The sequence below is a fragment of the Panthera pardus genome, unplaced genomic scaffold (genome assembly GCF_024362965.1).
Source record: "Panthera pardus isolate Hobbes unplaced genomic scaffold, ASM2436296v1 HiC_scaffold_6, whole genome shotgun sequence".
NCBI classification, from domain to species: Eukaryota; Metazoa; Chordata; class Mammalia; order Carnivora; family Felidae; genus Panthera; species Panthera pardus.
In genome coordinates this window covers 99887072-99913231 of record NW_026526991.1, presented here as the reverse complement: position 1 = coordinate 99913231, position 26160 = coordinate 99887072, and the positions used below count along the sequence as shown (strand labels likewise).

At 47.2% G+C, this 26160-nt stretch overlaps 1 protein-coding gene across 12 annotated transcripts; it reads right to left on the bottom strand.

Moving 5' to 3' along the window:
* Positions 1-2439: 2439 nt before the first annotated feature.
* Positions 2440-22034, bottom strand: ZNF384 (zinc finger protein 384). 12 transcript variants are annotated; one of them, XM_019464687.2, is made up of 13 exons: positions 21867-22034; positions 21598-21659; positions 20665-20724; positions 14306-14376; positions 13783-14020; positions 13500-13547; positions 12962-13295; positions 12023-12115; positions 8050-8274; positions 7162-7344; positions 5576-5654; positions 4457-4615; positions 2440-3815 (listed from the first exon to the last, which is right to left on the bottom strand). In XM_019464687.2, the coding sequence occupies exons 4-13, from the start codon at positions 14369-14371 to the stop codon at positions 3405-3407; spliced, it is 1836 nt and encodes a 611-aa protein (XP_019320232.1). In that variant the 5' UTR covers positions 14372-14376; positions 20665-20724; positions 21598-21659; positions 21867-22034; the 3' UTR covers positions 2440-3404. The 12 variants fall into 12 exon arrangements, with proteins under 12 accessions (XP_019320232.1, XP_019320234.1, XP_019320231.1 ...); XM_019464689.2 differs by lacking the exon at positions 21598-21659; XM_019464686.2 differs by lacking the exon at positions 21867-22034 and having other exon boundaries at positions 21598-21838.
* Between the last annotated feature and the right edge of the window lie 4126 nt (positions 22035-26160).

Below are 26160 nucleotides of genomic sequence, written 5' to 3'. Positions count from 1 at the left end.
CTTGGGTTGGAGCCTTTCCGCCCTTAAAAGAAGAGCTTCCGCCCTCACTAAATTATCCGCTGGGACACATCCGCCCGACGTTCATACTTTCCCTTTTGCGTAGGTAGCCGGGGCCGCCCGTACTGAGGTACCTGGAGGCAGCTTTAGCCCGCTTCCGCCCTTACTGAGGCCCCAGTACGCGACCGAGGCAGGCATGACGTCACTGCAGGTCGCCATTTTGCATTACCTATCAAACTTTTTTTCCCTCCAAAAAAGGCGATGTGCGGTAATGTGGGAGAAAAAAATCCTTGTCTCTTTAGGATTGTATTCCATAAATATCCCTTTTCAGCGTCTGGAGACTCTTTTTTCCTTTTTGCCGGGTATGAGTCTAGTGACCAGAGCAGGTCCCGGCTGAATCCAGACTTTCTTCAAGGTAGCTAGTTTCTTAACGAAGTTGGGGAGGCATAGTTGGTGTTGTGAGATTTAAACCCTCCGCCTTTCTGTTCACTCACACGCACATCAGCTCTCCTGGATTATTTTTTGTATAATCTCTATTTACTAAGAGTTACACAATAAAGCTATAATTCTCCACACCTCTTGTCCGGGTTCATGTCCTTTTATACTTGAATACATATACACACACACAAAATGACATACTACTTCCGGCCTTGCCCTCTTATTTTTGTCTCCCCCCCCCCCCCGCCTTTCCCCTCCTCACCCCTCCCCAGTTTATATATGATGTTAACTAACACCACGATTTGGAAAGGATTGGAGCACAGAGCTCACAACTGGGCCAGTTAGATGACAGCTGTCGTCCCAGTCAGCTACAGATTGAGGACTCTTCCTCATGAGGACTCATCCTCTATGAGGATGGAAAGCAATCCAGTGCACGACTGACTGCCACCATACTGGGAGACAACTCAAAGCACATAACCTAATAGTGGCGTTAGTAAAATCGCATTATGGAGATTGTCACCCCTCACAAATTCTTGATAATTATCAATGCCGCAGGGCAGGGCTTTAATGATACAGATTTTCAACCACCTAATTTAGACCAAGTATGTGAAGAAGGGTAAGGTGAAACCTCAGGTTTACTACTGAGCAGGTGGTAAGATACAGCAGTTGGATCTAGAAGACCACTCTGTCATGTCCCTGGATAAGCAATTTAATCTCTGTGCCTATGTCCTTCTCTGTGAGAATAACAGGACCTACCTCATAGAGTTCCTGCTACGAGTGAGTGTGAATGAATCCTTAAAAAGAGTAGATTCTGGTTCTAATACTTGTGGTGAAGATAGGACGGTCAGGGCATTTTCAGCAATTGGTGAGAGCAGGCGAAAAAAGTAATATTCAGGAAGCTAACACACACGGACATATTTTGTCATATGGGATACATTCATTAGTGCCACACCACAGATTGAGAGATCTTGGATGTCCACCCAACAGACTAGCTGAGCCCAAAACTTAAGTGGGCATCATTTCATTGACTATACAAATCCCACCAGGTAATGAGCACAGTTCCCCAGCCGTACACAGAGGACAGCCACACCGTTGGGTGTTGGGCGCTTTGTCACAACTTTTTCAGTGCTTAAAGGTTTTTAATTCTCAAAAAGGAATCTTGGAGGTGATCTAGTCCAATCCCTTAACGGCTGAAGCTTCTCAGTCAACACCGGTTGGCGGTAAAGCCAAGGCGAAAGTCCAGGTTTCCTGACCACATTCTGCTCAGCACTACAACTGTCCTGCCTCGCTACTCAGTTCTGGTTATGGCTTCCACCACTGCAAACCTACATATATGGATAGGATAATAGATACATGTATGTACACACATTGCCAGTTGGAATTACAACCGAGCCCAGTGATGCTCAGGCAGGAGCGTAGGCCCTTTCAAGAGGGCATGTTTCTATTTCTTTGACAGGGAGCTTCGTGGTTTTATTAACACATGACTGAAACCTTGCTGTCACAGACTTAGGCATCACAGTCCCCTTGACAAGATCTGTATGTAGAAACTCTCATAAACCAAGATTTCACTTGAATTATCAAAGCTGTGCCCTTTTACACTAGGGGACACACACACAGAGCCTCATCACACAGCATTCACTCTTCACAGACACACACTCTAGTGTAAATCCTTAGTACTGTCCTTGAACATCTCCCCAGATAGCTTCTTCCCATGCTCGCTCACATCAGTAGCTCCACTGCCTCTGATCCTTTTACACGAATTTATTTCTATACAAGGTTCTAAAAACACCCCTTGGTTTGTACATAAGTTTTTTTTTTTCTTCATTTTAAATTGCTTTATAACAACTGATTTCCTGATTTTTTTTCATTTTGTCTTTTCTCTGAAATCTGCCATGGTTTAAAAACAAACAAAAAGGGCAAAAGGAAATAAAAATGCCATTGGCCAGAAGACAGGGTGGAGAAAAACAAAAAAGACAAAAATAAACAAAACATCAAATATGAAAATTCTGAGAGATAATGCATTTATAAACACAGAAATGGTTACAACAAAGATGGCCGTGATGAGTGGGTATATATATATATTTATATATATATTTATATATAAATCCGTGTCCGGCAATTGACCGTGGCACCTAGGGAGCTAAGTCCAGTCCTTGTGTTTGCCCTGAACTCTCCCTTCTCTGCAACACCCTTTGTTTTGGGCTTTCATAAAGAACACAAAGCTCCCACAGCTCCTCTGGCTTTGGGACTGGGAGACCGAGTATAGGGCCTTGGCTGGCAGAGAAGGGGAGGCCCCAAGGAAAACCATAACCCACGCTTCTAAGCCACCCTTGACCATTTTGGGGATCTCTGGCCCCTTGGGGACCACATCTCAGCCCTTGCCCCTTTACAAATAAAGGGGGTCTGACCCCCACTGAAATCTCCCTCTTCCAGCATTAGGTAGGAAGTGAAGTGAGACCACGAGGGGAAGACGGCTCCCGCTCATCGGGGCGTGGGAGAAACCTCCGTTCTTTTGCAGGCAAGAACAGAACAGGAGGCTGGTTGCATTTAGGGCTCCCTTCTCTCAGAGATCTGGGAGGACCAGCCTCTAGTCTTCCACCAGCCCCAACTTTTGAGGATTATGAGGGTAACGAGAGGGTAAGTGCCCACACTGGAAACGTTTCTATGAGGTCATAGCAAATCCCTCCCTTGAGCACCAACCCCCAATTTTGAAAAGCTATGCTTGGAAGGGGAGGCTGCTGGATTACACTACCAGCTCCTTATTCCTTTGCCAATCAGGAGGGCTGATATTCCTTTTGAAGAGGAGTTGAGAATAAGCATGGTATCCTGTGTAGGAAGGCCGTGCCTGAGGCCCAAGGAGATGGAGGCAAGGCCTGTCAAGGAAGAAGACTTTTCCCACCAAGAGAAGTTGGAGAAAGAAGGGACCAGAACTTCTTTCCCCTCTTCCCAGTGGGTGGCAGCACAGGTCTCTACGAGCTGGCCAGGTGCTCCACCTGGATGGTGCTGGTGGTGACAGTGAGGCAGATGTCCTTATGATGCTCCGCCGTCTTATAGGGGGTCAGGTCAAAGGAACACTGGGGTGGAGGGTTAGGGTTGCTGTCCCCACCACCCCCACCCTGGGGGGCTGCCCCAGGGGACTGGAAGTGTGGTGGCTGTGGCTGCTGTTGCTGCTGCTGCTGCTGCGATGCCTGGGAGGCCTGGGCTTGAGCCTGGGCTTGGGCTTGAGCCTGGGCCTGGGCCTGGGCCTGAGCCTGGGCCTGGGCCTGGGCCTGGGCCTGGGCCTGGGCCTGGGCCACCGCCGCTGCCGCCGCTGCCGCCTGCACTTGTTGCTGGAGATCAGGAGGGTTGTGTTTGCGCATATGTTTCATAAGGTACGTTTCCTGAAGGAGATGTGAAAAAGAGTTGAGGGATTAAAGAGAAGAAAAGAGGTTACTTATAACTGGCATCCTGGCTCTTACTTTACTTCAAATAGAGCCATACTTATACGGGGACATTCTGGAGCCACGGGCAAATTCTTTCCAGAAGACTCTTTCAGTGTTCAATACTGGGCAGAAAGGAGAGGGAGACCTTTGGAGTCACAGGGGGCATTCAGTTGGCACAGGGAAAGCGGTCATTTTCTCAAAGATCTTTGAATGGAACAACTTTACCACCTTTTCCTGGAGCCATTTAAAAAATCTTTCTCCCAAAACTGCAAGTTGCAAGTTGCATTATTTTGCCTTGTATTTAAGTAAAATTAAGAATCACCGCTTAGCCAAAAAAAACACAAAAAACGAAACAAAACAAAACAAAGAATCATTGCTTAGCAATCTTTCTCTATAGGCTTAAGAGCTCAGGCATCCCCCTCAATTCCCGAGCTACATGTCTATGTCATTTCTGTTCTCTTTATCGATTCCGGTTAAGTTGGGAGCTAGGGAGCAAGCATATTCAAGGCAACAGCTCTTTACCCAGAGAGGTGGGGCGAAGTGGACCGTGTGGTCTCACAGGCCCAGAGGGAAGTAAAGGGAAGGCACTGCGCACTCACCGACGTGTATGCCCGACTACAGATAGTGCAGGTGTACACCTTGGCATGCTTCACCGTATGCGTAGATAGGTGCACCTCTAGTGAGGCTGCGTCCGTGTACGCCCGGTGACAGTTGTGGCACTTGAAGGGTTTATCTTTGTTGTGCTGCCGCCTGTGGGACTGGGAAAATGAGGAAAGAATCAGGATGAGGACCTTGGGCTCTTCCTTCCTGCCTCTGTGACCTTAATGGAAAAGCCCCGAGCTGGGTGTCAGCCTTCCAGATTCTCTTTCCATCGGAAGGCAATGCAAATTGCCTTTTTTTTTTTTAATGTTTCTTTTTCAGGGAAAAGAGTGAACAGGGGAGGTGCAGACAGAGCAGACGGGATCCGAAACGGGCTCTGTGTGGACAGCAGAGAGCCCAATGCAGGGCTCGAATTCAGGAACCGTGTGATCATGAGCCAAAGTCAGATGCTAAACCGACTGAGCCACCCAGGCGCCCTGGGAAGCTGCTCAGTAAAACTTGAGGAGTTACAGGCAAAGGGAAGAGGTGTATGTATCTCCTGCAGCACATCCCAGGATCCTGGAAAGTGAGAAGGATGGCTATACTGGCTCCACCGGCCCGGTGGTTCCCAAAGCGAAGCGGAGGGGACACTAGGGAATACCAAGACTTTTCCACAGGGCCCCCAAAGTCAAAACTGCTTTCAAAATGATAATAAGACTATGTTGGCCTTTTCATGCTCATTCTCTCATGACTGTACAGAGATCACACAATGCGTAATGTCACAAAGACTGAACGCAGCAGGAAGGTAGCCATCTTCTGGTAAGCTAGACACTAAAAAACATGCAAAGTGTAAAACGATGCCATTCTTTCCATTTTGGGGGGAGTGGGCATATGTTTGGAAATAGGTTAATGTTAGTATGCAATGGGTTTGTTATCTTTAAATGAGTCACTAAATATGCTTTCAAGTTTTTCAGTTTTACATTCTCTGTACTCACATCAACAAAAACTCTTTGGGTTTCCCAATAATTATTAAGGGTGTAAACAGGTCCTGAAAAAGTTCAGGAACCACTGTACTAGTCAAATGGCACTTTGAGCCCAGTGTCAGACACAAGGCCTCATGTGGAAGGTGGAACATTTACCTGCAGATTGGAGAGCTGCGTGAAGGCTTTCTCACAGCCTGGGTGTGCACATTTGTATGGTCTGTCACCGGTGTGGATTCTGCATAGGATGAGAAAAGAAGAAAGGGAAAGGAGGTCAGCAAGGCCACTCAGGGATCAGTTCGTTCACAAACCTCCTCAAGGTCATGCCTGCCCTCCTACAGGAGTTCAAGCTGGGTTTCCAGGAGGTCCCAGCCTCAGCTCCTCTCTGACACGGATCACACCATAGTGCCTGATCTCTGCTCACTGTCTCCATCACTCAGTTCAAGCTGGGCTCCTCTGCCGGGGGAGGAGGAACCGGCAGCTTGGCAGCCAAGAGACAGGCAGTCCCTAATTTGGCATACAAGTCAGCGACTATAGTAGCCGTCCCTGATGAATGTTCAAAAACATACGGTGAACACACTGAAAAGAAACACAGAACACTTCTTCCTTGGCCCCCACAATACAACCAGAAGCTATGCCCTCAGCCTTGAGCACCACTCCCAGAAAAAGTTCTGGTGTCAAAGAACAGCAGAGTTATGCTAATTATGGAGAGCAGCAGTGATATTAATACTCATGGAAACTCCTTGGGGCTTTTCCGAGTCCAGCCCCCTAACGGCAGGAGATGCCTACTTTAGTACCAATTTGACCTCTTTCCCAAACACTACAGGGTCCTCCACTGAGATAAGCCAAGGACTTGAGGGTCCGCAGACACCTGCTACTTATCGGGGACTTCAGAACTATCTTTGTGACCAGCTGCTTTTCTGGACCTCCAGTATAAAATCTTGGAAACATCACAGGACGAGTCTGTCTCCTTGTGAGGAAAGCCCGACTTCTCCTCTTCGCAAAACAAGGTATCTGACCACTTTGAGAGGGATCACCATGTCCAGAAACAGCCAGGTGAGAAGGCCTCTGGCCAGTAAGAGTTTTGGATTGCAGTTCAACTTGACATACTGATGAAGGATGTCATCAACTCTTCCAGGTGGCAGGTTCACTCCCTCCTAGTCACTCCAGATTCATGGGACAAACAGTGGGCATCCTTATGAAGCAGGAGCTTTTTCATTTCATTTGCCGGTTCTCTGTGATCATTTCAGACATGTTTCGTTCTCTTCTCTATTCCTGGCATCCCTCAGAGCCTTGCTTATTGCTGTAGGTGTCACCAGGCTGAGACCCAGCGAAAAAAGTCTGATTACATTTTCTGTTCATACATGGTGCCCTAAGGGCTAGAGGTATGGTCTTCTCCAACCAAATGCCCTTGCTTCGGCATCCAGGAGAAAATCTTGCAACATGTGCGTATTGGTGTTTTCAGGGAGAGAAATGAAGGCAGAAGTTGTCTCTGCTCCAGCTGAGTCTCTTCCTCCCAAGCCACACAGTCATTGCATCTCCCCAGCGCAGCTTGTGCCCCAGAAAGGTTCTCTCGAGCGTCCACTCCAGGGTTGTTGTTTCTTCTTCTCCCAGACGCCAGTCGTATGCTCCTCCGGCCAGGTCTCTCCCCCGCCCCCCGCATGCGGGTTGTTGTGTGTGTCCGGGGCGGGGGTGGGGAGGGCATGCCAGCGGGGCGGGGGCAGTAGCCCGCCACTCTCCCTTACCGTGTGTGCTGCTGGAGGTGGGAGAGCTGGCGGAAGGCCTTCTGGCAGTAGGAACAGTTGTAGGGCTTGGCCCCCGAGTGGATTCGGAGGTGCTGGGCCAGGTAGGAGGTGTTGGCGAAGGTCTTGGAGCAGTGCGGGCACTTGTGGGGCTTGATGGTCTCCGTGTGCATCTTGGAGTGGATCCTGCCGGAGAGGAGAGGAGAGGAGGGAAGGGGGGAGGAGGAAGCAGTTCGACACCACGGGCTCAGCTCTCTGCTGGGTGAAATGATGTTGCTTGACGGATGAGAGCACCCCCTCCTCCCTCCTCCCAAACATACTCCGGCCTGGAGAGGCTAATGGCGAGGACACCCAGATCTAGGTCGCTGCTGATCTTACGTCGGTGGCTAGAATGGCAGTGAGGTGATGCAGAGCCGCGGCCCCTGGCTCCTGGTAACCTTAACGGTCTCAGTCTTGTCAGCCCTCTGCTTTGTTCTAAGCTTACACACTCACCACATATACCCTGATTCCAAACAGTACTTTCAACAAAGACCAAATACCGCCTGTTCCCCATGGACCTGAAGTTGAATGCACACCTTGGCTCTGAACTGAAGCATACAGTATAAGCAGGGCCTGCTCTGCAGAAGATTTCCAAACACAAACAAAGAGAGAAACCACAAAAACCATTCCAGACTTTGGGATTGGAGACCACAATTTCCCAGGCCCCTGCAAACTGCTAAAATACATAGTTTATTTTTCACAGACAGTAATGAGAGCGAACTGAGGCTCCCAAAGGGCAAAGTCACAAGGGAAAAAAGAAACCACGAGGACAGAAGAGAAGGCTCAGGCAACGTGGCCTTAGGGTAAGGGGTCTGCAGCCGGGTGATGGGATAAAACCAAGAGCAGCCTTACCGGGTGTGCTGCTGGAGGTGGGAGAGCTGGCGGAAGGATTTCTCACAGAAGTTACAACTGTAGGGCTTGGCCCCTGAGTGGATGCGGATGTGCTGGGCCAGGTAGGAGCTGTTGGCGAAGGTCTTGGAGCAGTGCGGGCACTTGTGGGGCTTGGTCTCGGTGTGTGACTTGGAGTGGATCTGCATCTCCGACTTTGAGTAGAATGTCAGTGAGCACATCCGGCACCTGGGCCAAGTGAGGGCAGCGGTTAGAACCTTCCCACTGACAGAGCACTGCTGAACCCTCCCTCCACTTCCACAGAAGCCAGCCTATCTGATCTCTCTTACTACAACTATGTTGTAAGGCCCCTGAGGGGAGGATCTGTTCTACTCCTCTTTATAGACTAAACTAATACAGACCCACACAATACAAATATTCAGTACATGTCTGCTGAGTGACTGGACTCCCTAAGTGTGTACAGAAACAAGAATTCAACCAGAAAAGACAGGAAAATCTTATTATCGGCTCTAGGCTGATGCGGATTTCATCGGGCCAGCAATATCAGCTAACTTCTGTTTTCCTTCTGCCTGTAACTTTATTTCAGACTTTAAAAGAGAGCTCCTTCCCCCAACTTCCCATGCATAAAGTACATCTCTCAGGTATCTCCCAAGTTCCTGAGACGATAATGAGGACAAACTGACTACATTCCCCAGAAGGGCTTCTCTCCTGTCTCCTCAGATAATTGTCTTCTCTCAGATTCTCTCCTACTTCCTTTTTGCCAGTGATTCCTAGAGGGATAGGGGTGGAAAAGGATCGGAATTACGTGGAAGGGGCTTTTCGAAATCATATACATCTGGCCTCCACTGTGCATCTGATGTTCCACCGACCACCACCATCCCTGAGCCCCTTGGCGATAAAGTGAGGGAACCGCTTTTACAAAGAGCTGAGGTTGCTGTTGGAAGTGGGCTGTCGCCCTCAAACACTGAGGAGGAAAAGATTTGTGAAATCTTCCAAGCTTCCATGCCTGAGCTTCCATGCCAAACCTTTCCTCTTCCCTAGCACATGGAGCTCAAGTCAGCACTCGGGGATAACATCAACAGCAGCTGGTACACTTTCCCCCATCACCTGGTTGGTAATCCTTCCTGTTCTGACATTGCCCAACAGCATCAAGTAAGGAGGCCTCTGAGCAGGATAAGCCACAACTATTCAGCCTTTATCGAGGAAGTGCTATCTGTGTGTGAGCTGGAATGCTCTCATTCCTAAACAACCCCACAGTGCACAGTGTGAGCTGGCAGAAAGGGCAGCACCTGGAAGCCAGGCAACTGGGGAAAAAGTCCCTCTGCTTTGGTTCCTCCTCAACTTCTCCCTATCATCGGGGCTGGGGATGGTGCAGAGTGATGGTTTCGGCTTTTTTCGGATCCCAGGAGAAATCTTTAGAAAATAACTGAGATCACGACTAAAAAGAACTCTGCATTCCTCAGAGGAAAAAAAAATATCACGGTACTTGGAGGTGTGGCTCCTATATTAATGTTTCCACTAAAATTCCAATCGTTAAGGTCAATTTCTATTTCCCTGGTCACTTGGTAACTATGAAGGAAATCCAATTCCCAGTTTACCAATCCTTGGCTGTTGTTTGGCTTGCCCAGCCATTATATGGGTGGTGGGGAGGTTCTGTTTATAGTTAGTATGGCCCAAAGGACACAGCCAATGTTAGTCTGGACACCTGGGCTCTACTCAGTGTTCGATTACAGGCTTGCTCATCAATCTAGACCTCAATTTTCTGGTCTGTAAAATGGAGAGATACATATCTGCCTCCAGGGCCAGCAAATACTCAGAACAAAGGTAAGCCAAGTGTTCTCTAATAATTCAATTGCACTAATGTTAACATACCAGTGCTGACGGATGAGCTCATGCTACTATACATTTCACTGAAGTCAGAAACTGGACACATTGTCACTTGAGGGGAACAGTACTGAAGATACAAAATAATTTCCCTTGGTTGCTAAAATTCCTCAGACAAGTGGAACAACATGTACCGTTTTAACTCAAACACAAGCTCATAGTTTGTGTGTGAGTGTGGAACACACAACTGCACCCTTAGTATGAAATTAACTATAAAAGAGAAAATAACCCTCTTCATCAAAGTTCAACTAGAGAATCCGCAAAACTTAAAGTCATAGACAATGGACTGGCAACAAAATAAGCCCTCTCGAAAGGTAGAAGGTACAGCAATGATCAGAGTAATGAAAATCATAGTTGCCATTTGTTGTTGTGCCTGATACTGTGAGGGCACCACACCCGTTAGGCACTTTAAACACACTGTCTCCACTCCTCACAACAGCCTAGCAAGCATTATCCCTGTTTTACAGAAAGGAACACGAAGGCTCAGAAAGGTTAAGTAATTTGCCAAAGGGCAAACAGCTATTCACTACAAAGCTATGATTCTAACCTAATTTTAAAGATTCCTCACACTAGAGGTATTCAAGGAGAGGCAGACTGTCATCTGCCAGGAATGTGTAGAAGACTAAACTACAGGGAAGAAACTGGATTAGGTGACCATTAAAGTATTTCCAACTGTGAAATGCTATGAAGCCAGATAAAAGAGTCCAAGTCTTTTAATGCAAGGTGTTGTAGCTGGAAAGAAATCTGACTTAGGAGTATTGTGGCAGTGGGCAGATAGCAGGAGGCAGAAAAGCTACCACCCCATATAGCTAGGTGCACAACTCCAGGGGGCACCATTCACATCCAACATACTAATGGGGCCCTTCTGGAAGCACACAGTGCAATGACCTTGTTCACAATAACAACTGAATTACCATCCCATTTTTTTCCCTAAGATACTAAAAAATAATTTCAAATACTCTTGATTTTCCCTCAAAAACACATGATAGATGGGGGCCATGACTGATCTTCCCATTTTACAGATGGGAACAAAGAACTAGAAATAAGTTGACTTGCCCAGACTAATAGAACCCTAGTCCAACAATACTCAGTCAAATGTCACTGACCACAGGAATGAATGTGGTTGACTCAAACATGCATGGAAATAGGGATTTTTTGTGATTAAAAAGACTGCTTTGAAAATTCAGAGTTCTGAGTTTCTGAAGAAATTCCATTCACCTAGAATATAATTAGGCGCCCTTAAATTTCAGTTTTCTTTAGTCACCTGGGTGTGGGGCCTCTCAAGACTTCCCAATACACTGAGAGTGTAGAAAATGCTACCAGGACTTCCTTCCAATTGCATATTCACATTTCTTCCCATAGACACACTTTGGGAAGTCCAGAAATAGCTTTAATGTGGGTCCAAAAAATAAGCAAGCAAAAAAACAAAAACAAAAAACAAAAACCACAAAACAACAACAACAAAAAAAACCCTTGACAGAATCAGAGGACCCTGATCCATGTGCAAAGCAGCATAGGATGTCAGGGACCTAGCCCATCAGTCTTACAACGACACACTTTATATAGGTGTATCTCCATGTCACAATGACCTCACTTTAAGCAAATACATAAAAATCCGGATTTATATAAAATAAAAGGGACTTTCATTTTATGAAATGATATATAGAAGATGCTTTTAAATGAATCAAACTTGTCAGGTACCTTTATAAAATGATATGATGTAAACATTTTCCAGGAACACTTTTATTGTATAAGGTGGGATACACCTGTAATAATAAAGCTGCAATGAACTTTCAGATTATGGGCTGGGATTCTGCAATGCTCAATACTTTCTACATAGCAACTCCCCTCCTCTTCACTTACAAAGAAGAACTTAAACACTCTGTAGTTGTGGCTACTCTCCACAGTAGACGTATACAGCAGAAATAAAAATAAATGCTAAATGACAACTATTTCTTATCTCTTTCTTCTGAAGTTCCCAACATTTCAAATCTTATCTGATATATACTCCCAACAAATGGGAGGCATAAACAGAATTCTCCCCATTTTACAGATGAGGAAACTGAGGCCCAGAGAGGGGGAAAGGACTTGCCCAGGGTCACACAGCAAGTTCGTGGTGGAGCCGGGAACTGAATCCATGAGCCCAAGGCTCTGTCCATTTCCTGTGCCGCAGTTCCCTTCGCTCCTAAAATGGGAACAACATTGCCCATCTCGGTACACTAAGGACAGACCCAGTCTCCCAGCCATGCACATCTGCCCCTGTCTGCACCAAAGCTGTGACAGTGGTTATCCCACTCTGTACACCGGGACCAAATTTCCCAAACCCACTAGGGCCCTTGATAGTTCTCAAGGGGATTAAAAGACTTGCAACTTTCAAAGGGCGGGGAGTCTACCTCTGTAATTATTTTCGTATAGCACCACATGCAAACAGAACACCTTTTTTGGCAATGGACAACTTAAGGGAAGTCCAGAATCAAAATGACTTTCATGAATTGGAAAGTGAGCAAACAGGCACTTTATAAGCATATATTCCAAGGGCCAAAGGGTGATATCTTATTCCTCCCACCTTTTTATAGAGACCCCTCCCATCATCCCCACCATGCAGGGTCAGTGCTTAAATGTGGCCCAAGAACCAGTGGATGGCACACAGGTTAAGGTCAGGGGCTTTTCAGAAAAGTTTCTTAGAAAAATAGGAATGGAAAATGCAGAAAGCAAAAAGGAGCTGGAGACAGAGTCTGAAAGCCAGCCTAACACCTTACCATAAGAAAGAAACTCCATTATGTCATTCAAAAATTAGTCACTGCTGACTACCCCAAAAGGGAAGGAGTAAAATGGGTCTGCATCCTGGGGAAGAGTCACTCGAGAAGTGCTAAGAGCCCCACTTTCCTCCCCCACAAGAGAGCACCTGACATGCAAGTGGACCTGAGGTGGAAAGCTGTCGGCGTGGAGCCTGATCCGGGGCAAGACACAAAGGGGTAGGTGAGCTGAGACCGTGATCCTTGCCCCTCACTGCCCTGGCTCTGACTCTTACCTATAGGTCTTGCCGTCTTTCTGATGGTCATCGTCATCCTCAGGGGAGAGGACATAAGGGTCATTCATCTCAGGCAGCCCTGATTCCAGCATCCGCTTCTTCTTCCGGCCCCGAGGGGGCTTAGGAGCCACATTGCCACCTCCACCACCACCTCCGCCTCCTTCCTCTGTTAGGGTTGATGCTACCTTCTTGGAGAGATCAGGGACCACCTGCAGGGCTTGTGAGCCAGGGGGAAGAGCTGAGACAATCATGGGAGCCGAAATGGGGAAGGTCTGAGCTGATGAGGCTGTGGTCACAAGGGAGCCTGAGGGGGACGTGATTACCAAACCGGGACCTAGGATTGGGAGAAAAAGGAGATGGTGTCATGTTGTCCAGTCCTGATCCTAATCCTATTTAATTTCCCCCCAGATCATTGTCTAATCAACCCCTCACCACCGCCCCCCCAGCCCAGAGTATATAGGAAACCCCAAACCCTATAGAAAAATAATGGTCTCCTAACCCCTGTCCCCACCCCACCCCCAGTAACAGTGAGATTTACCCCTTGATTGACTCCCTTCTCTTCTCCACCTCTGAGAACAGGAGACTCCTTGATTCAGAGAAGGAAAGAATGTCACCTCCTCAAAGGCAGGGACCGCATCTTCTACTTCTTTGTATCCCCCACAATGCCTAGCGCATTGCTAGGCACACAGTAGGCACTTAATAAAAATGTGATTGAGTAATCAAACACATATCCCACTCCCCATGTCCTTGGAGCCCTCCAGCCTGGGGTACTGATCATGGAAGATCAACACCTCAGATTGGAGAAGAGCAGAGTGGCTCACCAGCAGTCATCAGTCCTGTAGACGGCACAGGGACCACGGTGATGTTCTGGGTAACAGACGCCTGGCTATGTGGGGTCAGCTGGTCTGACTTGGACTCTGTGTCCATACTGATGCCTGAGGGCAGGGACACGGAGGCAGGCACTGTCAGCAAGGTGGGGTAGTGGGGTGGAGCCAGCCCACAGCCCTTCTCCGGCAGCAGCTGATCCTTCATCTTGTTGATGAACATCGTGTTCTCAATCTAAAAGAAAGGGAAAGGGGAGGCGAGCGGCCTCTTCAGAAAGAACCTGGTTTTGTCTGTTCCCCGAGCTCTTTACGATGTCCGTCCTCCAAGGAGTAAATAGTTCATATCTTTGTGCTTCCAGAGAAGCCAAAACAGAAACGCTAGAATTCTCGGTGGTGGGGGACCTGGTGAAGCAGCACGTGATTTATCTTGCTTCAGTCTCCACAGTACTAGAACTCACTACTCAAAAGTTGAAAAAAGTACATGATAGGGAAGGAGGAGAAAAACACCACCACCACCTACCTGTCCTGAGACTGTGGGGATAGAAGGCCAGAAGTACGGGTTAGAATTGAAGTGAGATTCTTCCATTCTACCTGAAGAAAGAAAGAGAGATCACATCATAGTGAGGAATAAATCTGAAGTAACCTGGCAACCGAGAAGGAGACAATGAGGAGTTCCTGACCTCCTCTTCAGGACCTGACCACATGGCTGAGAATCTGCGGTGAAGATCTCTGGATCTACCATATTAGTTCTAGAGAGCCACTCAGCATGAAATCCAACAGAGTAACAGAGCCTATCCTTCTCAAGATGCTGGTGGAAGAACTTAAACACATCTCGCTTAACCACAGAATGTCTTCCATTAGAAAGAGACTCAGTATTACTTTTCTTCGGTGACAAAAAGAGGAGCTGAAGGCATGAGCAGGGAAGGGATGTACCCAAGGTCACACAAAGCAAATCACTGACTGGCTAAAAAACAGTCGGGGTACCTATCCCCGCTCTTTTCCTTTATCCTTCAAACATAGCTTCCTTGGGAAAGAGTTTCAAGTGACATACCTGTCGTTCTACACAGCTAGGCTGGAACACAAAATGCGCAGGGGAATTAAAGAGCAAAACTGGCAGGAAATCACAACCAAGATATTTTCTGAGTACCAGATGCTACCTGGGGACCATGCCCCACTGATCCCACCAAGGTCCAAGAACACCCACGGTGCCACACTGGGTACCATACATGCGAAGCCAAGCAGTGAGAACCTGGAACTACCAGTTTAAAAGAGGGTTCCAGTGCCGGGAGTAGCAGCACCCCACATCTCTACCTACAGGGATTCAGAATAGGGACAACAGTGCACCAAAACACATACACAGTACTAGACTCCTGCTCTGTATATCTCACACATGATGCTTCTAAGCGTTCAAATTCTTCTCTGTATGTGGATGATAATTAAGCTAAAACTTTGGGAGGAATAAGCAAGAAAAGTAACCCTCAGAATCATGATGGGTACAGAACCTAGGCATCCCACCGCTCATTTTCCCACTCTGATCACTTCTCCTAGCAAGACCGTATGTTAACTGCAGTTATTCAAGAACAGCTTCCCCAAATTCTGGATCCAGCCCAGCAGAAGGCAGGTGAAGAGGGAGTAAGAGACTGATGGAATGGGGAAATGACGAACAACAAGAAATAAACATTATCGTTATGCTGCTTTTCGAACCAGAAGCAACCAAGATTCAGGTGGGAAAGAAGGACCTGTGGCTTACAGCCATGGGGGGTTCCTGCTGAGGATGTTCTGGAGGCAGATAGATACCAGAGCTACTAAGTGCTAGAAGGTACACTGGACACAGAAACAGGTTAGAAGTAGATTAAGGAAACTAAGAAAGATCTGTAACAAAGGAGGAGAAACAGAACGGACATCACTCTAGACGTAACCGCATTCCTTATCCTTCTCCAGAAATCTCATCACATGTTTTGCTCTATTAAACAGCACTCTCAATGTTCATAAAACCTATAAAGGGAAGCACTACTGAATTTCAACCTACTCTTTCCTAAAAAGTAGCAGAGGAGAGGAATGCATCAAATCTGACTACAACTTCACACAAATAAGGCTCATTATTAACTGATTTGAGGATCAACCCCAGACAAATCCTGCTCCCCAACTCATAAAACACATCAGAACAGTCTCCAAAACAGGTGCTAACCTTTTCCTTCCAGCATTAACTTTAGCATTAACTTCCAGCATTAACTCAGGTCCTTCTTAGGCAACAGAAATCAAGAAATGATAGGGGCGCCTGAGTGGCTTAGTTGGTTAAGCGTCAAACTTTGGCTCAGGTCATGGACTTGCAGTTTGTGAGTTCGAGCCCCTCATTGGGCTCTCTGCTGTCAGCACAGAGCCCACTTCAGATCCTGTCTCCCTCTCTCTCTGCCCCTCCCCTGCGTGCACACGTGCACTGTCTCTCAGAAATAAATAAATAAACATTGAAAAAGAAATGACCAAATCACAGTTTGAGGGGATCCAATCTTGCCGAGCTTTTTGGGAAGCAGAGATCACATCTTGGACCTACCCATTGTCTCGAAGATAGGACTCATCACCCAGTAAGCAATTCTGTATTTAGTAAACTGAAGGACACTGGACTCTGTACACACAGATTTTGAAAACAATGCTAGGGGCTCAAACCATAACCCACAACCCCCATCTGTCTAACCTTCGAGCTGAGAGAAATGATACAGAAAGTCATGACATACGGTGGAAATGAAGTAGAGAATTAGGCCAGAGAATAAAGAAAGGAGGATCTAATTATAATTTCCCCCTAAAAAGTCAAGGAAGTAAACACATTACGGATGTGAAAATTTAGGAGGCAGGAACTGAAAGCCTGAAAATAATATCTTCAGATAGAATTCCTGTGTACAATGCCCCTCCTCACCAAAAAAGATTACATCCACTCATATTGTCCTACAAGTGGCTCAGGAGAAAGTTTCTGAGGGAAATAGACCCTGCAGGTTCTTATAAAGGGGACATACAAAGTGATGTGGAGGACAGGACAAGGTCAACATCACCATCAACATCTATTAAGTGCTTATTGTGTTCAGGGCACTGTTCTAAGCACTTCACAACTATCGTATCATTTAATTACCACAGCAATTCTATGAAGTAGGTACTGTAATCCCCATTTTTCAAATGAAGAAACTGAAGTCACAGAGTCAAACAGTAAATATCAGAAAAGAGATCTGAATGCAGATACCAAAGAGCCAGTTAAGAATGGGGGTGCTACAAGAGACCAAACCCTACAACTGAAGTACATACTCTCTGATATTATGACTTGATGCATCAATTAAAATTTACAACACGTCCAGGAATGGATTATACATTTTCCATGTAGTTCTCTATAAATGTTTCCAAAAGTGGAATTTTGGTAAGAGCAAAATGTAGTTAAAGATGATAGTTTCTGTTCACAACCTGTAAGACTTCACTTGGCCATTAAGATAACTGATTTTAGAATGATGGAATCGGGAGGAGTCTGGGTGGCTCAGTCGATTAAGCATCCAACTTCGGCTCAGATCATGATCTTGTGGTTCATGGATTTGAGCCCCGCGTGGGGCTCTGTGCTGACAGCTCAGAGCCTGAAGCCTGTTGTGGATTCTGTGTCTCCCTCTCTCTCTGCCCCTCCTCTGCTTGCACTCTCTCTCTCTCAAAAATAAATAAACATTGAAAAAACAAAACACCTTAATGATGGAATCAGAGTAAAAAGAACAGACCATCCAGAGGGATAAACTGAATAAAAGATTCCTCTGCTTCCCTGGATACCCAGTCTGTCCCTCTGCTTTGGTTCTTAAGAGAACAAAACTGAAGATCAGAAAACCACAGCTAGTCCTAGGACAAAATGATAAATGTGCCTTGTGGGCTTCTGATAAATATGTCCACCCAAAAGAAGGGTACATGGAAAGTTCTGCTCACCCAACTAGAAGCAATATTTGCCTGCAAAGTGACATCTGAGAAATGCTATACTACTGTTCTAAAAAGGCTGACTTAGATCTCTGTATTCCTGAAATGAGATCAAATGGAGAGCCAAGAAGGAAGGCTCTTGCCAGAATACCATGTAAATGGCGCCCCCTGGAGTTGTGTAACAGGGCAACAGGTGCCAGATCACTCAAATAGCTGTTTACTGTCCACTTTACCAATTAACCTCTTAACTTTCTATCTTTCTTCTTTTTTTTTTTTTAATTTTTTTTAATGTTTTATTTATTTCTGAGACAGAGAGCGACAGAGCATGAACAGGGGAGGGGCAGAGAGAGAGGGAGACACAGAATCCAAAGCAGGCTCCAGGCTCTGAGCTGTCAGCACAGAGCCCGATGTGGGGCTCGAACTCACAGACCCCGAGATCATGACCTGAGCCGAAGTCGGAAGCTCAACTGACTGAGCCACCCAGGCGCCCCATTAACTTTCTATCTTTCATGGAGGAACTCTCCCCAAACCATCCCAACATCCAAGCAGGTATATACCAACATTCTTAACACCTGAAGAAGCCCAATGATAGTACAGGGAAACCTCATTTCTACATAGAGTGCCACTTTTGATGATTATGCCAACATTTTAATAATAATAAAAAGAACTAGTTTACCCTACATTGGGAAGGAAGTGAAAGGCTTTTATTATAGACCCAAAGAACAGGAAAGAAGGAAAAACAATAGGTAGAAAGAATGCTGGCAGATTAAAAATCTGAGTTCTAATTTCAATTTTACTATTGCACTATACCTCAACTATCCTGTTAATATAAGGTTTACTACAATTAAGTTGGATGGTATTTTTTTTTCAGAGGGTCAGAGAACTACATATTTCTTTTCCAATCTCAGACAAAATCTCAAAAGCACCGATGAGGTGCAGAAAAAAGACGTTAAGTAACACCCATGAAACGTTTAGTAGGACTTGAACTCTTGCACCAGAGCTTTGTCCATCTGTCCACCCTTCCATAGTGCCACCCGCCATCCAGAAATAAAGATGTCACTGCCTGCAGCATGTGGTTTTTGGTAGACCTGGTTAAGACCACCATCTCTTTCCTGGTACTTACTACATTCTCTACAATTGTTGTTTTTCAAATAAAGCACAGCATTTCCTCAGGAAAGCAATATTCTCTTAACACAACAAACTTTTACAAAATCTTGAAAGACTTGTGCCAACCAAGTGCAGTAGCTGGAGAATGAACCTAGAAACTAAGACTTCTGGAATTTAATTCTAGGTCCCACATCAGTGGTTGACTCTGAATAATTTATCATTCTACTAAGTTTCTATCTGAGTAGAGGATGGAGGAGAATAAACCCCTTAAAACAAATTCCTAAGGTATATGGTGATGGGAGGCAGTTAAAAAAAAGGGGAGGGGGGTTAAATAAAATGCTTTGAAGTGTTCCTGAATGGAAGAGAGTTAGAGAAATACTTCCACGTGATGAGCACTACCAGTGACAATCACTGACAATTACATAAAAACCACATAATGACAAAGGTACTACCCAAAAGTATCAGATCTATAGCCTACAGCTTAGTAATCATCAACTAGAAGTACAAACAATAGAGATGCAAAGAACAATCAGCTCAAATTCAACTACAGAAAGAACTTGACTCAGAGATCTCAGACACTCTAGTGAGAAAAACTGTCCCAAAAAGCACAATTGTAGATAGGCTGCAATATTAGCTAACAACTTGAAGAAACACAGACAATGACTCCCCCCGCCGCCTCAGTAAGGAAACAAAATCTCTTTCCTCCAGTTCTAAGGACATTCAAGAAGGACCATCCCAATAGAACTTGGGGCCTTCCTACTACCTGTGAACTCTTCCAAGTACAAAATAAACCAGAACAGGTTTATCCCAAACACACCAACAGAACCACTACCACCCCACAGCTGTTAATCTGAGCCAGCAACTTCTATCCTGGGGACTGCTGGACCAATGGTACTCAGTACCCTGTGGGAAGAAGGGCACAGTGGTTCCCCTGGTCCTGCCCATGCCATTATAAATGATGGATCCAGGAAATGTGAGGCCATAAATAAATAAATAAATAAATAAATAAATAAATAAAGTGGGCAGGGGAAAGGGGGCGGGGCAGTTGGACGAGAGGGGATATGCACGTAATATTTAATCATCAACTTGGCTCAGAAACCTATGGGAAATAAATTTTATAAACCAGCCTGCAATCGGTTCTTAGAAGACACTTCTATGAGCTTGGAACTCAAACTCTTTTGGGTCTCAACATTGTCATTTTCAGAGTACCTAACACACTATCCCCATCAAGCTTCATATTTTGAATTCTTGCAGACCTAGTTCTGGAGTCCACTCCATACAACTTTATCTACTTTACTTCCAACTACCCACAAACCACGTTTTTTGTTTTTTGTTTCTTTTTTTCCTGAAAACTTCATCCTGACACACCAAATTAAAATAACCCTGTGTCAGATTCTAACCACTCAACAGATCCACCCGAAGCACTCCACTGCGATATTGAGAATATGAACCCCACGCTAAACTCAACTCTGCTTGTTCCAAATACAGGAAAACAATTCCGTAAGCTTTACGACAAGGACCACACTGGAGACTGGGGCCCATTTGTCCCCAAAGCAGAATAAATTTCTCCTCTGGACACAATGTAACCCCGCTTAGTGATTTCACTTGAGCATTTCATAATTCATTTCTGAGTACTAGTGGGAATGGATGAGATACAGCGCTACCTTTTTACGCAAAAACTTCCTGGGTATTGTCAGGAGATAATTTTTCTCTCCCAGCTAACACCAGTATTACAATTGCTATTACTTGAAGAATTCTGTCACAGTGTCCCCAAGAAGCCCATTTAATCATGACCCCTTCTCCCCCCAATCCAGAAAAGCCATTAAGCCAAAATTGTCTTACCCTCTCTCTCTCTTCCTCCTGTCGTCTTATTCCTTCTCCTTTCCAGGGCTCCTGAACTTTCTGTGAACAAATTGTCTGGGTTACAGGGGCCAGTAAGGGTGCAGCCACCTGAGAACTGCGAAGAACCTCAGGAATTCTTGGACTGTCAGCAGTTAGTCTGGAAAGCAGGCGGACCCCCAACCAGCAATCCAAAGATGCAATCGTATAATAAGGAGTGTAGTGCCACCCACTATGTGGATACAGGGAAATAAATCCAATTCTCAGGAACTAAGATGAACTCTATCACCAGTGCTTGGGTTCCACTCCTGGGCTCAGGCACTGGTTCTTCTTCGTTCCACAGGGCCACAGGTAACCAGGGGTCAGAGAACAGAAGAGGTGGCAGAAGAGAAGGGCCCCTGCCCCTGAGGACTGGCTCAGAAGGCAAAGCTGAAGACTAGGGGGATGCACAAGCCCTTGTGTCAGGCACAGTGCCAGTTCAGGCCCAGCCACTTCCTCTGGCCTCCCCCCCACTTCTACGAGGACTTCGCCCCTGCCTACCCAAGGCCTTGCGCCAAGAAGTACCTCCCTCAGCCTGCACAGTGGTCTATCTACTGGAGACCCCAGCTGTTCCCAGAAAACCTTCGCTCCCCTGAGACAGCCCCTGGGAGCCTCCTCCTGATGTCGCCCCCCACCCCTTCCTCAAACACCCTTCTTTGGGACGTCCCTCCTTCCCCTCCAGGGAGCTGAACTCTGCCACCCACCAGACAGACACCCGCCCCCTAAGCCCCCCCATTCCTCCCCATCGCCCGCTCCTCCACAACCACTTCCGGTTCCGGGACGGACACACATACAGTCACACCGAGGACCCCCCCCTTCCACGCCCCCCCAAGGAAAAGGGGAGGGGGGAGGAGCAGAGAGCTTGGCGCGCGCCGGCAGCAGCGGCGCGAGACTCACCCGGCGGCGACGGCTGCGGCGGCGCCAGAGCCTGAGCCAGAGCGCGGGAGGGGCGGCGTTTGCTGGGAATGGAGGGAGCCGAATGGGGCGGGAGGACCAGCAGGGGGCGAGGGGAGGGGGGGGAGCGCGAGGCGGTGCGCGCGGGCACGCACTTTCGGCGCGAGACAGACCCACACACTCACACGCACGGAATGCGCGCGAGACACCCGCAGGGCGGGGGCGCGAGGCAGTGGGTGGCCCCCTCCCTCCCTCCCTCCCCTAACACTCACCCGGAAGTGGTGCTGCAGCTCGTGCTCCCGAGAACCCCGATTCCTCCACGCCCCCTCCCTCCCTCCCTCCCCCCACGGCCTCAGAGTAGAGCTGCGGCGGAGAGAAGGCGGGAGCGCCGGAAACGAAAAAGGGGGGAGGGAGGGAAATGGCAATGCAGGGGGGGCGGCAATGGGAAAAGGGGGGGGAAACGCAAAGGTCGAGTCACTTCCGGGAGCGGCAGAGCACATCCGGCGCTGCCTGCGCTCCGACATCCTCAGGGCAGAAGTTACGACTAGTAAGGGCGGAAGTGGCTTCTGCCCAGCGACGCGGTAGAGCCCTGTGTGGATGTGACGTCACAACGGAAGCGAAGGCGGGTTCCGTTAAGGGCAGAAGTTGAACCTTCAGAACTGCGGTCCCGGGCTTCCGGAAGGGACTTCTGGGGAAGTGGGAGGGTGGAAACCGACAGGTTTATGAATTATGCATCAGGTACGAGAGGAGGTAGGAATTCTTAAAACACTATGGGTCCGTTAACCTTCCGTCAGCGTAGAATAGGTTGATATAGGAAGTTACCATTATTTTTTGTTACACTCTTAAGAATGTCTCCATGCTTTGAATATGCCGGAAAGGATAAGGATGTGTCACCTGTTTTCTTGAGGTCCCTACTTAGGCCCGAAGAGTAACTGGTAACCTCTCCCTGACCACATCACGTACTCTTGGCTTTGGGTTTCTATGTTCTTGTTGCCTTCGTCCACGTCTCTATCTCCTCACGCTGCTTTACTTTTAAATATTGTATTCGCCACCACCTGATATTATATTGTTTGCTGTCCACCTCTTCCCGTTGGAATATCCGAGTCCGTGAGGGCAAGGGCTTGTGAATTGTTCACCGCTGTATCCTCAGAGCCTGGCATTTAGTGAGTGGTCAGTAAACGTTTGTCGTCGCATAAATGAACACTTACTATGAACTCTTTTAAGGAAGCCTTGCCGGATTGCTTGAACGTATAAATGGTTCCCTTTCTCTGAATTTCCACAGCATTTAGTCTGTACCTTTTGTTACTCTTTTAACTATTTCGTATATAGGACTCTTCAGCAAGCTTGTCAGCTCCTCAGGAAATAAACGGTCTCCTACATGGTATCCTTCCCACTGCTTTGCTGAGAACATAGTAGATGCTGAAGAAATATAAGCTATTTGAGTAAATGAATGCTGCCTCCAGCCTGCTCCCTGATCTGACCAGAATCCCCCTGGGCTGAGCTCTATTTTGACCGCAGCAGTTGAAGTCCCTCCTATTGACAGCAATAGTTCCTTGCTTAGAAAGCAAAATAACCCTAATAGAAACAGTTGTAATGTCCACCTTACAGATAATGAAAATAAGATTGTGAAGATTTAAGTGATTTTTTTTTTCAAAGTCACAGCAAGGAAGTTAGCAAAGGACACCTAAAAATATTAAGTTAAATGTTTAAATAGAAGATATGTTTCTTGGGGCGCCTGGATGGCGCAGTCGGTTAAGCGTCCGACTTCAGCGAGGTCACGATCTCGCGGTCCGTGAGTTCGAGCCCCGCGTCAGGCTCTGGGCTGATGGCTCAGAGCCTGGAGCCTGCTTCCGATTCTGTGTCTCCCTCTCTCTCTGCCCCTCCCCCGTTCATGCTCTGTCTCTCTCTGTCCCAAAAATAAATAAAAAACGTTGAAAAAAAAAATTAAAAAAAAAAAAAGATATGTTTCTTTGGTTTGTAATTGTAGTTTGTATCCTTTTGGAAGTGTCTACTCTCTTGATCACATTTTTGGGCACTCATTCTATGTTAAACTGAGTAGCAACAGTTGGCAGGATAAGATCTTAAGGGCTCAGTTGTGACCAGACCTAGTTGCTACATGGGTTAGAAATTGCTGATTCCAGAAACGTCGACTTTGAAGGCTGAGATAGAGAAGTGGGAGCAAAATAATGGTGATCACTCTCAGTCCCAGTTCTCATCTTCTTCTTTTCCTGTTTACATTAACGGGTGCTCCCTGAGCCTCAGTGTCTCCAACTGTCATCCCTTGCTCCTGCCCTTGCTGTAAGAAGCAAGTTTTAAGTGCTTTGAACTCCTTAGAGAAGAGCTTTAGAGATAAATGTGGGGCGTAGGGGGAGGAGGGCTGTTAATTTTAGCCTGGGGTTTTCCAGCTGGCACGCTGTTTCCATCTTGAATCACTTCCACACCCTGAGTTCTGCCTGGGAGATCCCTCCTCCTGGGGGCTTCCCCATTTCCTGGTTTGGTCTGAGCCATAATGGTAAGCATTCCAGAAAAATGCTTAAGAGAAGCCTGGCTGAGTCATTTGATGCACAGCTCAGGAGGCAAAAAAAAAAAAAAAAGCATAGTGATGAGAGACGTTGGTCCCAGTGGTGCTTGTGAGGTGTGGCCTCCAAGAACCAAAAGGGTAGTGTGGCCATTGTTTGAGTTCTATAACTAAGCAATGACTCTGCCTCTACCACTTACAGCCTGCAAGGACCTCCAAAGGCCCCATAGTCTGTTTCACCTTTATGAGTGATAAAGGTTAAGATCTGTCCCCATGGCTGCCCAACGCTTCATAGTCATCACTACAATGTGATTTGGTTTGAGATATTTCCTTCAGAACAATTGGAAAGACTAGGACATCTCCTTTCTCCTCTGTCTTTCCCTGCCTTCTGACTTTCCATGGGGAAGGAGGATATTTAGGGAGAAGGAACAGGTGAGGATTTCCCAGTGTCTTGCTGGTGTATTTTAATTTATTTAAATTTAGAGAAACAGCAGGCTAATCAGGCAATAATTAATTCCCTCTTCATTAGGGGCCTTCATGCGTGCCTTTTGCATATGGATGAGCCTCGGGGTCACACTGTCCCTCTGAAGAGTTACAGTTGCAGAGAGTGAGAGAGCCCTGGTGTGCTCTCCAGGCACTTGAGCTCCTCCCCCTTCTAAGCCAGTGCTCCTCTTCTCCCCCACCCTCACCTGACAAGGACTAGATTCCTGGGGGGAATCCACCTCGGATCCCTCCCTCACTGCCCCCCCACACACACCCATGTCCTCAGCACCTCTTCCTGCACCCTCGTGTTCCATCCAGCCCTCTCCCTTCCCCCAGCTCCTGCTGGGATCTCTTCAGGTCCCACTAGGTTGACTGTGAGCCCTCCTCAGCAGCTTGTTGGCTTTGCACCTCTGCTTTTAGTTGGTTCATCACTCCTTGGCCCTGCTCTGCCTTTTTCCTCTGTAGCAGTCTGTTTTTCTTAGGGAGTCTGATCCTCTGACTGCACATACTGCTCTGGTCCTGAGAAATAGGCTTCCTCCTCCCCACTTACCATTGTGTGCAATATGGATTCAGCCACACTTCCTCGAGTACACAATAAAGCTCCCCAACACCTAAAACACACCTACCAACACCCATACCGTCCTAATTGAAGCTGCAAAGATAAACACATGGAGGTGGTCAGAGTCCAGGGCAGCCCAGCTCTGGCACATTACAGTCTCCTCTCCGGCCTGGAGCTCCCCATTTCTAGGGAGCAAGTGGGGCACAGATGGGGGCGGGGGAGAAATGGGACCTGGGTGGTTACCATGGCAACAGAGCCTAGCAACAGCTGAGAGGCTGATGTGTGGGCTTTCGTAGGGCTGTCACTAGAGCCAAACCTAGAATGGGGGCTCAGAGGTGACTTGATCCCAGCTGGGCAGCCTGTGTTCCCTCCCCCAAATATACCCCTTGATTCCACTCCCACACCCTAGCAGTGTCTCTCTCTCAAGAGAGAGCAGAGTGGGGAAAGCTAGTGAGAGTTAACCACAGGGGTTCCGGTGCTGCACATCTTTTGGGGGGGCAGCTGTGGATGCGGGCAAGTTAGGGAGCAAGGCTCAGATAAACCAGGCAGAGCAGCCTCCTCCCTGTGGCCCCTCCCATCTCCTCCCCATTGCTCCATTTTTTTCCTTCTCCTTTCACCCTTCACCCTCCATCTGTCTTATCAGCTCTCTCCTCCTTGTCTTGCTTGCTCCGTTGCCTGTCCCTGTACATAATTTTCCCTTTCCTCTGTCTTCTTTCTCATGGTCTCTCTTGACCTTCACCGGCAAGTTAAAGGCAAGCCACTCTTCTAGTTTCTCCTCCTGTTCTGGCTGCTCCCTTCAGCTTCTCCTTCCATTCTATCCCAGGTCAAAGCCCCAGAATCCTAACTCCAGGTTAAAGCAGGCCAGGTCACACTGGGGCTTAAGAGGTTTCCCCCCCCAGCCCACCCACCCACCACCCTTCTTTTCCTCCCTCCTGGCTTCCTGTTGCTCCTCTCCTTCTCCCCTCTCCCGTCTCCAGGGTTCATAAGCAGAACCAGGGGACTCAGG

Coding starts and splice junctions, on each gene's coding strand:
- ZNF384 (XM_019464687.2), bottom strand. CDS start 14,371: ATGGAAGAATCTCACTTCAATTCTAACCCGTACTTCTGGCCTTCTATC. Junction 13,296..13,499: donor AGAAGGGAGTCAATCAAGGG/GTAAATCTCACT, acceptor TCCCAATCCTAG/GTCCCGGTTTGGTAATCACG. Junction 5,655..7,161: donor CACCTCCAGCAGCACACACG/GTAAGGGAGAGT, acceptor CATCCTATGCAG/AATCCACACCGGTGACAGAC.